The following is an 18,432-nucleotide window of genomic DNA, read 5'->3' as shown; positions in this document are numbered from 1 at the left end:
CTGCCACTGGTAACAGTTTCTCCTTATTTACTCTATCAAAACTCTTTAAGAATTTCAACATCTCTATTAAATATTCCCTTATTCTTCTCTGCTCCAAGCAGGACAAACCCAGTTTCTCTAGTCTCTATGCACCTGAATTCACTCATCCCCAGTATGATTCTAGCAAATCTCCTCTGCCCCCATCTCCAAGACCTTGACATCTTTCCCAAGAGAGGGGGGGGGAGGGGAGAAAAAGAGGGGGTGGGAGTGAAAGAGAGAGGATGGGGGAGGGGAGAGGGAGGGGTTCTTGCCCAGAACTGGACACAAAACTCCAGCTGGCGTCTAACCATTGTTTTATAAAGTTTATAGTATAACTTTCTTGTTTTTGCAATCTATGCTTTTGTTTATAAAGCCAAGGACCCCATACATCATTTAAACAACTGTCTCATCTTATCCTGCCACATTGAAAGACATGTGTATATAGACCTCCAGGTCCCTCTGCCCCTGCACCCCCTTTAAAACTCTACCACTTATGTTTCTTTTGTGCGTTCCCATTCTTCCTACTCTCATGAATGGCTTCACACAGTATTAAATTTCATCTGCTGTATGCCTCCCATTTCACCAGTCTTTCTAAGTCCTCTTGAAATCTATTAGAATTCTTCTCGTTCTTTACCGTATTTCTGAGTCTTGTCATCTGTAAACTTTGAAATTATGCCATGGATAACCAAGCCTAGGTCCTTACTGTATATAAAAAGGGCAGCAATCCTAATACTGAGTCCTGGGTAACACCACGGTATACTACCCTCCAGTTCCAACCATTCACCATGATTCTTTGCTTTCTGTCCTTCAAGCCAGCTTTGTATCCACATAGTCACTGTCCTATTAATCCCATGGGCTTCAAACCTGTGCAGGGGCAGAGAGGACTGGAGATGTGTGTACACAAGCCTTTCAAAGTGGCAGGGCATGTTGAAAAAGCTGTTTAAAAGGCACACAGAGTCCTTTGCTTAATAAGTAAAACCCTATTATGTGGTAATTTACCAAATGCTTTTTGAAAGCCTATGCACACATTAGTGTCTCTACCTTTATCCACCCTCTCCATTGTTTACATTCATCTTAGATTTATCAACGCTTTTTAGTGTCTTTTCAACTGGATTGTTCCCTGTAGCAGCTGGAGGTCCAAGTATAGTCCCAATCATTTTGTATTAAGATTCAGATTTTTACCATTTCTGACCTTTTCCCTGCAAGTTCTTACTGAAGTAATATCCTCTGTTGCTAACTACCAACATTTTCAGCTCCAAGTATTATAATCCTACTTTCAGCATTACCAGTACACTTAAAATGTTCCTGTCTCTCGAACTTCCTTGGCAGTCTTTTCTGACACCTCGTCATTATATCAACATCCTTTTCAAGCTGGAGTGTCGGAATATTGCAAATGGATGCTAATCAACAATTTACTCAAGGTTACAATTATTGGTTTCAACTTATAGTCAAGTAACTCTGAGACGTAGCCCAGTATACATGATTAGCCCAGTTGGTAAGAGCTGCTCATTGATTGACTACTTTCAAAAAATGGTCAATAATCACACAAAAGCCAACTTCCTTTTCTATCTTTGCTAATGGCTTTAAAATGTCCATTTATCAGGGTTGATACTCCCGTGCAGCACTGAGGAGTGCTGCATTGTAAGGGGTGCCAATCTTCAGGGTGAGATGCTAAGCTGAAGTAGTCTGTCTGCCTGTTCCAGTATTCTGATTGGATATTAAAGAGCCCAGACAGTATCTGAAGAAAAGCAAGCCAATCGCCTGGTGTCCTGGTCAACATTCATCCCTCAACCAACACTGAGAAAAATAAATGTCTCTTGTGCTTAATGTTGTATGTGAGACAGTGTTATAGACAAAATGGCTGCTGCATTAAGGAAAGACTTGTTTTATTATTCGTTCATGGGATGGGGGCATCACTGGCTAGGCCAGCATTTATTGCCCATCCCTAATTGCCCTTGTTCAGAGGGCATTTAAGAGTCGGCCATCTTGCTGTAAGCCTGGAGTCACATGTAGGCCAGGCCAGGTAAAGACAGCAGATTTCCGTTCCCTAAAGGAACCAGATGGGTTTTTACAACAATCAGCAATGGTTTCATGGTTATCATCAGACTTAATTCTAGATTGTTTTTTAAATTGAATTCAAATTTCACCCTCTGCTGTGTTGGAATTCAAACCCAGGTCCCCAGACCATTACCCTGGGTCTCTGGAACACTAGTTCAGTGACAATACCACTCCACCACCGCCTCCCCGCTGCATTTATATAGCACCTTTCATGATTTCAGGATATTCAATGAAGCATAATCACTGTTGTATTTACCTACATAGCAACTGTGATCACACATTACGAGATTTGGAATATTTCTGTGATTAAACAAAAGGTTTTCTATAAATTCCGTCACTGGGAACACACAGTTTGTCTAACTGTAGTTATAAATCCCCAGTCATCTGCTTCCTAATATGGGGAAAACCTTGAGGCAGGGTTTTGTGGTAAATACATTATACAAAGGCTTTACCGTTTCATGGGGCAGAAATTTTCACTGAGCGAGTGGGCTCGCTTCCGACCCGCTCGAGCGGAAAATGACGTGCGATGACATGGGGGCGAGCGTTCCGACGCCATCGCGCAATATTGCGGTCAGCGGGCACGCGTGGGAGGTGGCAGCGCACCTGCCGACAATTAACAGGCCGATTAAGGCCTTTAAGGTAATAATTGAACCACCTCATGGTTGGTGGGGCAGGCAAAAAGGCCAAGCGGCCTTTGGAGTTTTTATGAAACCTCATCCACGGGCGGGATGAGATTTCCAACAGCAACCAAAAAATTAAATAAAAACTTTGAAATGTCATTTATTACATGTCCCTGCTCACGTGACAGAGTCACATGAGTGGGGACATGTTTTTAACATTGCTAACTTTTTTACTTTTGGTGTTATAAATCTTCAGCTCCCTGAGGCAGGTCTGTGCCTCGGGGAGCTTTCATTGCGCGCGCTCACGCGAACTTCCGTGCCTGCCCTCCTCCCCCACCCCCACCAACCCCCTCCCCACTCCACCGCCATCCCAGCAGCACTGACCATCGCAGCACATGTTTCACGCTGGCTGGTCATTAATTGTCCAGCATGAAATCGGTGTTGGGGCCTGGTCGCAGGCCGCAGTCAGCTTTGCAAACACTCCTGGGCCTGCCCGACATGGTAGAAATCCTGGCCCTAATATAAATACCTCAACGGAGGATTCAACACACAGAAAAACAATTAAAAGATCACAAACCCAGAGTTCCATTTTAAAAGTCAAGTTGAATAAAGTATAATGTCTGACACAAAAACCAACCAGCTCAAAATCAAACCAAAGATCACAGCATGGAAAGGGGCGAGTTGGCCTCTGGCATTTGTGCTGGCTCTCTGTTACAGTAAACCAGATATAACCTCACCACCCTGCTCTCAATCCACGGGCCCGTGTCTTGCACAGTTTCAAGCGTTTGTCCACTTTTCTCTTAAAATACTCAATTGCTCCTCTCCAGCTTTGATCCTCAAGTGCAAAGTGGATTTACAGTCCAAACATAAGAGACAGGTAACCTCAACAAAGTGTGAACTCACCCAACATTTTTAAGATTGTCTGTTTTGCCTTTTTTCACAGAAGGAATGGCATTGCCAAATCTGGGGGAAAACAAAGACCAAATAACAAATCAACAAGAAATTCAGTGGAGAATAACTGCACAAAAGGTCATTGGTTGTAGCGAGCGTGTAGCATATTTATAAGTTACTTACTTTTTAAAGACCTTTTTTCTATCATTTTTATGGAATATAAGGAACTTTGAAAATCCATTCTTTAAAAAGATTTCAAGTGCAATGTCCTAAGCGGGAAAAGTAAATAAACACATAATGAACATTAAACCCAATGTTGCAATTCAATTTCTTTGCATAAAATAAATAAAGTTAAATGATGCACTGTAAAGTGGTTGCAGTACTTTAACTTCAGGTGAGGCACTTTAATTATTTTTGGCCACAGTTTGCTGGAGGAAGCTTTCACAAATGCTGGCAGTTCTCATTCAAGTGGCCATCCTATTTGTGTGAGCTACTCAAGATTGGGTCCCATCACAGTGAAGCCCAATCCTGTTCTCACTGGATCCACACTTTCCAGAAGTTCTTTTACAGGGATCAGCAGCTGGAGTTCCAGCCAATTCCCATGCGCTCCATCCTTCCACACCACCCCCTCAGTCTAAGAGCAAAGAGGCCATCTGACCATTGCCCTGTCCGAGATCAGTGAACTCATTAATCAGATGACCTTTCCAGACTTGTGGGTCTGTCTCATATCAGGCAGTGCATTTACTAACTCAGCTGCCAGGGGAAGCTCACTCCCACTTCCTCACTCTTAGTTCTTGTGAATGCTACGACCTAATGTGGGACAGAGATGGGCAGGCAACCTGAGCCTAAGCCCCTGCCAATGCTGTTCTTTGGCTGGTCCCTCAAGAGAGGTGTGACGCCAGCCTGGAAGCAACTTGTCATATAGCACAATGAGCAGGCCATTCCCTGAGGGAAGACAGTGAAGCATTCAGTTGCCTCGTCGTCAGATCCTGCGACACTTGCGTGTTGACTGCTGACAACCTACAAGAGCAAAAAAAATTTACTTTTATGTAGCACCTTTCACTACATCAGGTTATCTCAAAGATCTTCATAGCTAATGTAGCTTGGAAGGGTAGTCACTGCTGTAATGGGGGAAAAACAGTAGTCAATTTAAGTGCAGCAAGCTCCTACAAAGCACAATTTGATATTGACCAGATAGACTGTCCTAGAGCTCTGAAGAGGCGTTATATGGACTCGAAACGTTAACTCTGTCTTTCTCCCCGCAGATGCTGTTGGACCTGCTGAGTTTTTCCAGCATTTTCTGTTTTTGTTTCAGATTTCCAGCATCCCGCAGTATTTTGCTTTTATCTAGACTGTCCTGGTTATGTGTATTAAAGCTATAATATATTGTCCAGCACACTGGGGGATAACTCCCCTGATGATCTTTGAATAGAGGCACGGGATCTTTTATGCCCACCTGAGAGCTAGGGCAGATGGGCCCACAATGTTCTGACTCTAAGGACAGAATTACCCACTGATTCAGGCTGACTGCCCACCCATGCAGCTGACCCACTCCGCAGAGTAGTGAAGTATGATGGGAGAAAGCAAAACTGGAGCGGTTAAAGGGTTAAAAAAAAAGCCAGCGCTAAATGACTGCTGTGCTGATAGGAAACGCCTGTTTGAAAGTCTGGTTTCAGTGTAAATTTTTGGGCTGACTGATGATTATCATAGCTGCAGGTGCAAACCAGAAGCTTGAGGCAGAATTTTATAGCAGCAGGATTTTACATTCCCGCTGAGGTCAATGGAGTTTAGAATGGCTCGCACTCACTCTTTTTAAGTGCCGATCTGGGAGGATTTCCAGAATAAATGTTGTTTGACTTTTGGTGAAACCTTGACAAAGTCTCCAAGAAAGTCTCCTAATGTGTCTGTGGCCCTTCTTCACAGCTCCAGCAACAATGACCATGAAATGGTGAGTATACCTTTCAGTGCTGAGTATCTCCTTAAGGTGTGAGCATCTTTTTAAGAGGTATTACTTTAAGGAGGACTTCAAATCGACATCAACGCTAAGTTCACTCTCGTACAGCTAATCGCTCTTAGGAGAGGGCGTAAGTGTGAGCGATCAATATGCTGCCTTTTTAAAGAACGGTAGCAGGCAACGTAACTGACAATCAGCTGTCGAACGAGCCTACTGACCACCTAGAGCCAGCTTCCATTCCTTTACCAAGATGGCATCTTGGGTTAAATGCAGGCTAAACTGGCATTAAGACCCCATCTTGGCCGCCTCTGACCTTTTTAGTGTCCATAGCATTCTGGGAAAATTGCCCCTTAAGTATTTTCAAATGATTTGCCCTCAAAGAAAATAACAGCTAAACACAGAAATCCCAATGGGGCCTAGGAAATGTGATAACAACTGGAATTCCAGTGTGATCTGGGAAAACCCTAGATTGTGTAGGGACAGCCTTTTCCGACTGGGATAGGAGAGGACACATTGGTTTGCTGAAGGGAGATGGGTTGAGGTTGCTTTGGGGTGGGGAAATCAACCCCTGTAATCTTCGCAAACTGATAGCTATACGCCTGACTACCTGACTACGTGGGAAAGCACAAAGCAAGCATGGGGCTAATTATTTTCAAAACTTCTGGCTGAGCAGCAATAAGAAACTGTGTTTGAGAAAATTGTGCATTTTGCTTCTGGGCAAATTTGAAACCCTTCTGACTGATTCAGTAATTCTCCCTGTCGAAAATGACAAACAACGGCTTGAGCTATATCACTTTTACTTTAGGGTGAATCCATGTTCTTGGTGCATTTCTGCCATTTGTGGGGAGTCCTTGGCTAGGTTTCAACAGGCCCTGTAGCAAATTTTAACAGTCCGATTGAAAAGGTTGTTCAAGACTTTATTAATAGAGGCATAGAGCACAAAAGCAAAGAGGTGCTGATGAACCCTTACAAAACACTGGTTCAACCTCAGCTGCAGTACAGCATCCAACTTTGGCACCAAACTTTAGAAAGGCTAGCAAGGCTTTTTGAGCCAGTTTCGGAAATATTTGTTCTTTCCAACATCGTTGCACCTTGGTTGTCCAATTGACAAAAGCAGGAGCCTCCCAGGGTCATATACCTGCAGCCTGGGATCCCACACAGAGGGTGACTGCTTGGGTGAGGCCTGGTTCCCTTGGAACCAGGCTCCAGTGTGAGCCGATACCTTCAGAACAGGAGGAGGAGGGAGAAAACTGGGCAAAACTGTAAGGTTGTCCAGTAACTGCTGACATTGCAAACAGCTTCAGGAGGAATTGTCTGACCTATTGGATTTCTCAGCACCTTGTAAAATCTTCTAGAACTGGGTCCACAGCAGACTGGGGGTGGAAGTATATTTGGACAAATAGGCAAAAGAGGTGGACTGCATATCTGCCGATGGTTAATGACACACAACACCCTGTTGAAGCTAATGGGACTGCCTGTCAGGAGAAGCATATACAATTGAAACAGACCATCTGGACCAATTGGTTAATGTTCCACGCCAGCCTCCTCCCACTCCTCTTCATTTTACCCCCTCAACAAGCGATTGATGTGATTTGCGTGTTCTGTGTCTCCAGCCATGCACGGTGTTGTCCTCTGTTGTCTTTTAAATGGTTAGATTTCTTTTGCTTGTAACTTACAGTTTTAAAATGAGCAGAACAAAATTGGGTGCAAAGTTAGGAATCCTGCCTTATGCCAATGCTGATTTTTGCAATCACAGGAAATGAATCCTCTTGTGTTTAACATGTTTACCGCACCATATGTGCATGGGTTAATCTTGTCACATAAACGCCGACCAGAAAACGTATTTCTCCCAACATCAAGTTCCAGGTAACTCAATATTTCCATTACCTGAAGGAGGAAGCGAAGATGGTGGATTTCTCGAACGTCATTATATGAATATCTGGAACATTTTGGATTTTTCCCGCCTGTTTCCTTATTGCACATGTCATAAATGTAGGAATCGTTAATACTGCAATGCAAAAACAGGCTGACATTTACTTGTCAAAAACCAACAAGTACTTGGGTATTTAATTTGAAATAAAACACTTTGATCCCACCCCATCTCATATTAGGGATTTCCATAGCTACCAGGTGACCACTGGGACCCTGCTCAAGTGGACGTGCGAGATAGAAGGGTGTCACCGGGGGATTGTTAGAGTTTACCCTGATTAATTACCTGCTAAAGGCGCAGAGATGATTAGAGAAGCTGTTAAACTTAACTGGACTAGCCATATAAATACTGTGTCGACCACAAAAGGTCAGAGGCTGGAAATTCTGTCAGATGTAACTTTATTTTTAAATCATTCATGGGATGTGGGCATCACTGGCAAGACCAGCATTTGTTGCCCATCCCTAACTGCCCTTGAATGGAATGGCTTGCCACACCACCTCAGAACACAGTTAAGAGTCAACCACATTGCTGTGAGCCTGGAGTATCGTGTAGGCCAGACCAGGTAAGGATGGCAGATTTCCTTCCCTAAAGGACATTTGTGGACAAGGTGAGTTTTAACAACAATCGATGATAGTTTCATGGTCACCATTGCTGATACTAACTTTTATTGTCAGATTATTAAATGAAATGAAATTCCACCTGCTGTCATGGTGGGATATGAACCCTTGACCCCAGAACATTAGCCTGAGTCTCTGGATTACAAGTCCAGTGATATTACCAGTTCGCCAATGTCACCACAACTTACCTCCTAACTCGCCAGCTTTACGTACATCGGGTGGGCGCGCGCCCGGCCCAATCGGATCTAAAATCACGTCCCGATGTCATCGCACACTCTCACCGTCTTTCGGATGGTGGGCGCACGCGAGAGGCGGCAGCACGCCCGCCGACAATTAAGGGACCTATTAAGGCCCTTAAGCAATTAATTCATTTGTATTTGGTTTGGTTGGCGGGCAGGCGAATAGGCCAGGCGGCCCTTTGCATTTTCCACGAAAGCTCATCCACGGGCGGGATGAGGTTTCCAACAGTAAATAAGTAAAAAAAAAACAGGAAAAAATGTCCAACTACATTTTAAACATGTCTCTCTTCATGTGACTGAGTCACACGTGGGGACATGTTTATATCATCTTATAAATCTTTATTTCTGCTTCTTCAATTCTTCAGCTCCCTGAAGGCAGCTCTGCGCCCTCAGGGAGCTTTCAACGCACACACACACACACACACACACACACACACACACACACACACAGACACACACAGATATACACACACACACACACACACACACACACACGCGCGCGCAAACTTCCGCGCTCGCCCTCCTCCCATCCACACCAACCCCAGCAGCGCTGAGCGTTTCGGCGCACCTTTCATGACTGGCTGGCCGTCGATTGGGCAGCCAGCGTCAGTATTCACGGTCAGGGCCTATCATGGGTGGCAGACCTTTACCCAGCCACTCTTGGGCCCGCCCACTGTGCCCACCCCGACGACCTCAAAATTCAGCCCATGCACTTCCCACCAGGAATCCCACGGGAATTTTCCTCTACACAGCCAAAGGAACACTAAGGCCAATTCTAGTGACCACACCTGCCACCCACACTCAGGCTAGATAATTCAGCACAGAGCCCAGGCCAGATGTTTTCTACATAGTACAATGACGTCTTCACACAGCGAGACGGCACATGAGTGGTAACACAGGGCAAAATTAAGATAGGATCTGTTGATGTACCCCTCCAGGCTCCGCCACAGACTGCCTGTAAAAAGGCATAAATGCTCACGTGGTATATCTAATCTGTTATTACCTTGAAGGATGGTGATTAACGCAGTAAACATCTCCCGAAGCAGACAGTGTGAAATTCTCACAGACGTAAAAGTGATTTCTACCAAAAAGCAGAACGCCTTCCATCAGCAAATGGCCATCACCAACAATTAGGGAGTATTTTGTGTTGATCTGTGAAAAAATGCCTCATTAAAATGTGTAGCAACGTGAAACTAACACCATGCAATACTAGCAACTGAACTTGTTTACACTGTGATATAAAATCCCTTTATCCACAATTTTTCTTAATACACTTAGTTTGAACTTCTTTAGCCAGAGAGTGGTGAATCTATGGAATTCATTGCCACAGAAGGCTGTGGAGGCCAGGTCATTGAGTGTATTTAAGACCGAGATAGATAGGTTCTTGATTGGTAAGGAGATCAAAGTTTACAGGGAGAAGGTGGGAGAATGGGGTTGAGAAACTTATCAGCCATGATTGAATGGCGGAGCAGACTTGATGGGCCTAATTTCTGCTCCTTTGTCTTATGGTCTTATGGAACAATTTAACTCAGGCAAGGACAAGGCACCTTGAGCACTGGAATCAGGCAAGGCCCAGGCTTCAAGAACATTGGAATCAGACAAGGCCCAGGCTACAGGATCACTTGAATCAGGCAAGACCTACCCTTTAGTCGCACTGGAATCAGGCAAGGCCTACCCTGCACTGCAATCAGACAACCAAGGCCTACCCTTTAGGAACACTGGAATCAGGCAAGACGTACCATTTAGGAGCAATGGACTCAGACAAGAGTTATTCTTTAGGATCACTGGAATCAGGCAAGGGCTATCCTTAAGGAGTACTGGAATCAGGCACGTTCTACCCTTTAGGAGCACTGGAATTAGGCAAGGCCTACCCTGCACTGGAATCAGGCAATTAAGGCCTACTCTTTAGGGGCACTGGAATCAGACAGGGACTAGGTTTCAGAAGCATGTCAAGAACTGGACAGGACTGAAGCTCCTCACATACTTCCCACACCAGCACTATATTTTTGGTCCACTGGGGATTTTCTTGATGTATCAAATCAATGATTACAGCCACAGAATACAATTTATCTAACTAATAATTCCACCCAAACTAACGTAATTGAGCCAAAACCCAGATGCCAGTCTCTCCATATGCTCTCTTCGTTCCAAGTTCAGTGGTAAGTCCCTTAATTGGCAGCAGACGAGGAATACAAGATCTGTCCTCTCTATTAAGCTGTGAGTTCAAGTTCACAAAATAAATGATGTGTTTGAATTATTAACTGTTTCTTTTTAGATACTGGATTTATTTTGGATACTTTTAGCAGTCAGAAATATTGCAGCTAAGCTCGCTCAAAAGAAACCATGGAAACACACTGGACGCAAATTAGTTTGCATTGGTGACATTGTGAAACTGACTTACCTTTCTCTCAGGGGGTTGGGGGGGGTGGGGTGGGGGGTGTGGGTGGTTTCTGGGTGAAGGCTGATGACTATGATTCCTAGCAGACCACATGTTTCAGTGCATGTGCAGTGTGCAGTATTATAGGCCGTGATGGGAGGCGTGTGTGGTCATTTCTAGCCTCACTTCGCAACAATAGTTTAAATGTTTAATTCACGCATAAAACTGGTCAATAACACTGTTATTCCCAGCATAAAATGACTCTAACCAGAATTCCTTCAGTAAACACAAAAAAATTATAAAATGAACTACTTTTTAAAAACAAGTTAATAAACTGGTTGACATACAAGTTGTAGTTTAGAAGTATTACAATTCTCTGCTTTTTAAAAAAAAACACAGATATTTGAACCCCCATACACTCACTCACAAGCTAAAGCAGGATAAAACAAACACAGTCTCCTGCAGAGGCTAGACTGTGGGAACATTTCTTTTAAGAAAATAAAATTCGAAGAGATCTCGACGCTGTTGATCAGACAGAACTCTGGTCACAATAGATCTGCAAGTTGTTTCAGATGGATTTGCTGGTGAAACTGCCCTTGATGAATCGTACTTATCACAACTTTGCAAACTCTCAAAAAAACAGATGAGTTATCCTGATGAGATGTTTCTCAAGCCAGTTTAACTCAAAGGCAGAGCGAGAGAAAGAGTCTTTTCCTTGTAGCTGCTTCCAAGGCACCCAACACACACTCTCTGAGAGTTTTCTAGACTAAGGTGTTCAAAGAATACTCCCTTAGGCCAGGTGTTTTTAACCAATCAGCAAAAGTCTTTAGACTAGCAACAGCAGTTCTTTGTTAGCTTAGAAATGCAAACTATCCCTTCCCTCTCCAGGTGTCCCCTGCCGGGCGTCTATCTTGACCGGTGGCTTCTTGGCGAAGGGCACATTCACAGCCCCGAATTAATATTGCAAATTTTTAAAAAATAACTCGGGAGGCAGAATGTCCAAAACTCAAGGTCCTTCAATTTTTCCAAAACCGGGTTCTCCTCACAGCGGCACTGCGCCTGGTCACACATGCTCTGATTTGGGTTTCTCCTCCTAAAAGGCAGTGTGCTTGCGTGGAAGACGGTGTGAAAACCCCAATCATGGGACCCAGGAGCGGGGAGCCATACTGGACAGGAGTCGCAGACAGGGGACAGGGAGAGGGGACAGGGAGACGTTCCAAAGAGGGAACTCACAGAGGGAACCCAGGGCGAGGGAGCAATGAGAGGTCCCAGAAAGTGTGAAAACGCCAGGGAAGGAGCCACTAGGAGGAGGAAACCACCAGTTGGAACCACCGGGGAAAGGAGCAAAGGAAGAGGCCCCAGGTAGTAAAGGTGCTGCGGCTGGAAAGCTTCAAGTAATGAGGGCTCAGGAGAAGCCCTGGAGAGCTGGGAAGGCACCAGAGGCTTGGTGAATCTGTGCTGCAGGCCACTGGGGCCATGGTAACCCTTTGGGGCAGCGGTGTTCTGCTCGTTGTGGCTGAAGCTGAAGCTGTGTTGGCGAGTTGGTGCTGGAGTGCAGGAATCCAAGGGAACCGGGTCTCGGGAGATGGGATTGAAACTCTGCAAGGTGAGCAGCCATTGAGGCCTTCAAAGTTGGAGTGACTTTTGGAGAGAATTGCAAGGCTGATCTTCGATGGTGAAGACTGGAATCCCTCATGAGAGAGACAGGATTTCAACAAGGATGTTGACTCACGGTGTTTACTGACATCTGGGTGGGTTGCTGAGAAATCTCTGGGATCTCTCTTGGACACATTTGCCATTTATTGTGCAGTCTAGTGTGTTCAACCACAGTTTGCCTGTTAATTCACATTTAACTCATTTTAATGCTGAATGTTAGAGTATAAGATAGATATTGTAAATTGTTCTATTTCTCTGACCCTGTATAGCAAAGTTTATTTTGTTTGTTCAAAAACCATGGAATCTTGTGGCTTAATTCTCTCAAACTTTGTCTACTTTAAACAAAAAGTTACTGGTCCTTTACTTGTATCAAAATTTTGGGTGTTGAGTGCAGGGTCATAAGATCGGGAACAATCCTAGTGCGATATACGTTCACACCAGTGCAATCAGTCCACAGAAGCTGCTCCGCTATTCAACAAGATCATGGCTGATCTTCCATCTCAATACTTTCTCATTTTATCCCCATATTCCTTGATTCCCAGTATGAAATTTATTTTTGTATAAGCAGCCCCAGGACACAACTGCAGCAGTTCCTCAGGATAGTGTCCTAGGCCCAGCTACCTTCAGATATTTCATCAATGACCTTCCTTCCATCATAAGATCAGAAGTGGGGATAATTGCTGATAATTGCACAATGTTCAGCACCATTCGTGACTCCTCAGATGTAGAAGCAGGCCATGTCCAAATGCAGCAAGACCTGGACAATATCCAGGCTTGGGCTGACAAGTGGCAAGTAACATTCGTACCACACAAGTGCCAGGCACTGACCATCTCTAAGAGAGAATCTAACCATTGCCCCTTGACATTCAATGGCATTACCATTGCTGAATCTCCCACTGTCAACATCCTGGGAGTTACCATTGAACAGAAACTGAATGGGACTAGCCATATAAATACTGTGGCTACAAGAGCAGGTCAGAGGCTGGAAATCCTGCGGTGAGTAACCCACCTCCTGTCTCCCCAAACCCTGTCCACTATCTACAAGACATAAGTCAGTAGCGTAATGAAATCCGCTTCACTTGGCTGAATGAGTACAGCTCACAACACTCAAAAAGCTTGACACCATCCAGGACAAAGCAGCCCACTTGTTTGGCACCACATCCACAAATATTCACCCCCTCCACCACCGATGCACAGTAGCAGCAGTGTGTACCATCTACAAGATGCACTGAAGAATCTTACCAAGGCTTCTTAGACAGCACCTTCCAAACCCACAACCACTGCCATCTAGAGGACAAAGGCAGCAGATACATGGGAACACCACCACCTGCAAGTTCCCCTCCAAGCTACTCATCATCTTGACTTGGAAATATATCACTGTTCCTTTACTGTCGCTGGATCAAAATCCTGGAACCCACTCCCTAGCAGCACTGTTGGTATACCAACACCACATGGACTGCAGCGGTTCAAGAAGGCAGCTCACTACCACCTACTCAAGGTCAATTAGGGATGGGCAACATATGCTGGCCCAGCCAGCGGAGCCTACACTCCATGAGTGAATAATAAAAAAAAGCTCTTTCTGAAAGAATAATTTTGTAAATTCCAAAGATATAGACAAGGTCTGCAACAATGTTCCCTCTTAGTTTTATTCATTGTTGGAGGCTATTTACAGTTTACTGTGATACCTTCAGATTTCTGGGAAGGAGTGCAGCTTAAAATTGGCCTCCGTCTCCCTCTCCTTCTTTCAATGTAAAGATTACTGTGCCCCCATCTGTCCCCCGCAGCTTTAGATACATAATTAGCTACTTGTAGACTAATTTATATATGTGAGTATAGGAAATACTGAAATATTAAAATGGTACCTACCTGGGAATTTGTGGTGTAACTAATTTCTTAAAAAGATAAACAGATTCAAAATACAAGTGCAACATAAGTGGCTGCTGTTAACTATATTATCCACTTCAGTTGTTCTACCTACTCACACCTGTTTCTTTACAACTCAACCATGACAGATACAGCAAATCCCCTCTGACTTACAAACAGCAACCATATGTGGTACAAAAGATGCTTGTAGAAAAGGGCAATTAATATAAATCAGTAATACAGCCTGTCGAAGTACTGTAGCATGAACTATAGTGGCAGCGTTTATAGAATTGCTCGATCAGAGTTACCCTACCAACACTTATTTTAATCGCTTTTTTCTTCATCTCTTCAGTTCCGACCCAATTTAAATTCTATTAAAATTCAGTCTTGAAGCCGCTGAGTCATGTTGGAGTAAGCAACAGCAGATGGAGGTGACGTTTACAGAGCCTGGGAGTGAGGGTGACAGAGCCCGGGAGTGAGGGTCACAGGGCCCGGGAGTGAGGGTGACAGAGTCCGGGAGTGAGGGTGACAGAGCCCGGGAGTGAGGGTCACAGAGCCCGGGAGTGAGGGTCACAGAGCCCGGGAGTGAGGGTCACAGAGCCCGGGAGTGAGGGTCACAGAGCCCGGGAGTGAGGGTGACAGAGCCCGGGAGTGAGGGTCACAGAGTCCGGGAGTGAGGGTGACAGAGCCCGGGAGTGAGGGTGACAGAGCCCGGGAGTGAGGGTCACAGAGCCCGGGAGTGAGGGTGACAGAGTCTAGGAGTGAGGTGGACAGAGCCCGGGAGTGAGGGTCACAGAGCCCAGGAGTGAGGGTGACAGAGTCCGGGAGTGAGGGTCACAGAGCCCAGGAGTGAGGGTCACAGAGCCCGGGAGTGAGGGTCACAGAGCCCGGGAGTGAGGGTGACAGAGCCCAGGAGTGAGGGTGACAGAGTCCGGGAGTGAGGATCACAGAGCCCAGGAGTGAGGGTGACAGAGCCCGGGAGTGAGGGTGACAGAGCCCAGGAGTGAGGGTGACAGAGTCCAGGAGTGAGGAACACAGAGCCCAGGAGTGAGGGTGACAGAGTCCGGGAGTGAGGGTCACAGAGCCCAGGAGTGAGGGTGACAGAGTCCGGGAGTGAGGGTCACAGAGCCCAGGAGTGAGGGTCACAGAGCCCGGGAGTGAGGGTCACAGAGCCCGGGAGTGAGGGTGACAGAGTCCAGGAGTGAGGGTGACAGAGCCCGGGAGTGAGGGTGGCAGAGCCCAGGAGTGAGGGTGACAGAGTCCGGGAGTGAGGGTGACAGAGCCCGGGAGTGAGGGAGACAAAGCCCGGGAGTGAGGGTGACAGAGTCCGGGAGTGAGGGTGACAGAGTCCGGGAGTGAGGGTGACAGAGCCCGGGAGTGAGGGTGACAGAGTCCGGGATTGAGGGTGACAGAGTCCGGGAGTGAGGGTGACAGAGTCCGGGATTGAGGGTGACAGAGTCCGGGAGTGAGGGTGACAGAGTCCGGGATTGAGGGTGACAGAGCCCGGGAGTGAGGGTGACAGAGTCCGGGATTGAGGGTGACAGAGTCCGGGAGTGAGGGTGACAGAGTCCGGGATTGAGGGTGACAGAGTCCGGGAGTGAGGGTGACAGAGCCCGGGAGTGAGGGTGACAGAGTCCGGGATTGAGGGTGACAGAGTCCGGGAGTGAGGGTGACAGAGCCCGGGAGTGAGGGTCCCAGGGCCCGGGAGTGAGGGTCACAGAGTCCGTGAGTGAGGGTCACAGAGCCCGGGAGTGAGGGTCACAGAGCCCGGGACTGAGGGTCACAGAGTCCGGGAGTGAGGGTCACAGAGCCCGGGAGTGGGGGTGACAGAGTCCGGGAGTGAGGGACACAGAGCCGGGGAGTGAGGGTGACAGAGCCCGGGAGTGAGGGTCACAGAGTCTGGGAGTGAGGGTGACAGAGCCCGGGAGTGAGGGTCACAGAGTCTGGGAGTGAGGGTCACAGAGCCCGGGAGTGAGGGTCACAGAGTCTGGGAGTGAGGGTCACAGAGCCCGGGAGTGAGGGTCACAGAGTCCATGAGTGAGGTTGACAGAGCCCGGGAGTGAGGGTGACAGAGCCCGGGAGTGAGGGTCACAGAGCCAGGGGGTGAGGGTCACAGAGCTCTCCTTGCTTGCTCGCTTCACATTTTGCAAACCATGGTTCATCCAAAACTCTGCTGCCTACTTACACTAAATCTATTCATCCATCACCTTTTTTTAACAATGAGTCAGATCAAGGGTACAGCACAAATACCCATTCAGCCCAATTCCACTCTTTATTTTCCAGATGAGCCTCATCCTTCCCTACAAGCAACAGATTCCACCCTGTGCTTAAATGCATCAGTGCTAATGCCTTAACTACACACTTCTAGTAGCACATTCCACATTCTACCCACTCTCTGGGTAAAGAAGTTTCTCTTTAATTCCCTATTGAGTAACTATGTTCTTTAGCTTCGGACTCGCCCACAACTGGAAACATTCGCTCTCCATCTACTCCAACAAATCTTTTCAAAATCTTAAAGATCACTACCAGGTCATCCCTCAGCCTTCACTTATTAAGAATAAAATGAGCAGCATCCTGTTCAGCATTGCTGACCAAAACTGGATCCCAATCCCCCCCACCCAACCACCTCTTTGGCACTGTCCTCCCCTCACCCATTGGTTCCCATGCTTTTAACCATGTAGATCTCACTGACATTCTTTCCTTCAACAGCAACACCTCTCTCTTTAAGGCCATCCTTTAAAAGATCCTCGTTAACCAAGGTCAGCTCTCCCAATATCTCCTTCTTTGACTCGGTGTCTATTTATTTTTTTAATTACATCGGACTCTATGATCTCTCTGAAGTGCTTTAGGATGATATCCACTATTCAATTGCTACAGCTTTTGATGTGGACGCAGGATAGGCACTTTTGAAATGGCCTTTGGCACGTGGCCTGTATATTTTTTCCAGAAGCTCGCTGAAGTTAAATTCAACCATACTTCCATAAATGTGAAGGGAGCTAAAGTGAGCTTAAATAGCTATTTTTGCATCAGCTGAGCTTACATTAGGAAGCACTGTCAACACTTTGCTCAATCAGCTTATAAACACTGAAAAATAGATTTCTTGCCTTCTCTTTTGGATCCAAAACCTGGAGAATAGCTTGTCTCTCCACACAATCTTCAAAGAATTCTTCGGACTGGATACTGTCAATAAGGGCTGGGAAGAAGGTCAGCTGATTACAGTCCATGCCCCTCTCATCAACGTCACCCTCCGTCAAGTTCAATGTCAACCCTGCTTGTACGTTTTCTGGTAAATTCAGAAGGGAGAATGACAAAAGGTTGACCGCATTTGAACTTACCAGAACTCACATACAAAAGCAACACCTTGCATTCTCTGCAGCATCTCTAAGGTAGTAAAATGCCCCATGGCCCTTACCATAAAACAGCAGAAGGGACAGCGTTTAGGTACTGAGCTGAACTGTTAATTTTTATGCGGGGGAATTAAGCACAGGGTGCAAAAATTAAACAACAATGAACTTGCCTAGGAGCAGCTATGCTGAATATTCCCAAAGTTTTACCTGAGTATAGTTGCTTGTCAGTGGTTCCCACGTGTTCATGCGTAGAACATAACTTCATGTAAAACTCCTCATTACCAAAATTGAATCCAAGATTCTTTTTGACCTGTAATGAAAGAAAATGTCGCCAGTCAACAATTTCAAAAATACTGTGTCGCCTGCCAGTGTAAAATAGCTGTCTGACTCTGCTAAGTCAGAAAGCAGTTAATGTCTTGATTACTCACAGGATATAATTTGGCTACAATATGTTCCAGGCAAACAAGATGGTGGGGCCATAATTTAGTATTGAGTAATTGGGACAGACTTGATTCATAATCTAACTGAAATTTGGAAAAGAGAAACATGACACAACTTTGCTGTCCTGTGCTAAAAGTGTAAACATGGCAAAAAAAACCACTAGAACTGTGCAGGTTTGGTGTTGGCAGGGAATGTACATTTTACCCAATTCTCCATGAAACATCCTTATTACTGCAAAATAACAGTAATACACTTCAAAGGGTAATCATTCGGACTTGAAACACTTTGTGACGTCCTAAAGAAGCCACAGAGTGAAGTATCATTTCAAGCCATGTTCCTTTGCCTGGCATTAGGAAGGACTCAAAGAAGTTGTTTTAAGGTTTTAACTATGAAACTCGGATTTTTAATTGTGCAACTGAAA

At 45.7% G+C, this 18,432-nt stretch overlaps 1 protein-coding gene across 1 annotated transcript in view; it reads right to left on the bottom strand.

Annotated features, from left to right (window-relative positions):
* Positions 1-18,432, bottom strand: part of wdfy4 (WDFY family member 4) — a 242,631-nt gene that overhangs the window by 94,475 nt on the left and 129,724 nt on the right. The window contains exons 42-47 of the mRNA XM_041176115.1: positions 17,778-17,880; positions 17,328-17,506; positions 9,331-9,479; positions 7,429-7,549; positions 3,771-3,856; positions 3,600-3,659 (exon numbers count right to left, since the gene is read on the bottom strand). Coding sequence (XP_041032049.1) covers positions 3,600-3,659; positions 3,771-3,856; positions 7,429-7,549; positions 9,331-9,479; positions 17,328-17,506; positions 17,778-17,880 — 698 coding nt within the window. The remainder of the gene's footprint in view (positions 1-3,599; positions 3,660-3,770; positions 3,857-7,428; positions 7,550-9,330; positions 9,480-17,327; positions 17,507-17,777; positions 17,881-18,432) is intronic.

This window comes from Carcharodon carcharias, chromosome 28 (assembly GCF_017639515.1).
Source record: "Carcharodon carcharias isolate sCarCar2 chromosome 28, sCarCar2.pri, whole genome shotgun sequence".
In the NCBI taxonomy this organism is placed as follows: Eukaryota; Metazoa; Chordata; class Chondrichthyes; order Lamniformes; family Lamnidae; genus Carcharodon; species Carcharodon carcharias.
The sequence above is the reverse complement of the archived record's forward strand: the minus strand, read 5'-3'. Positions and strand labels throughout refer to the sequence as shown.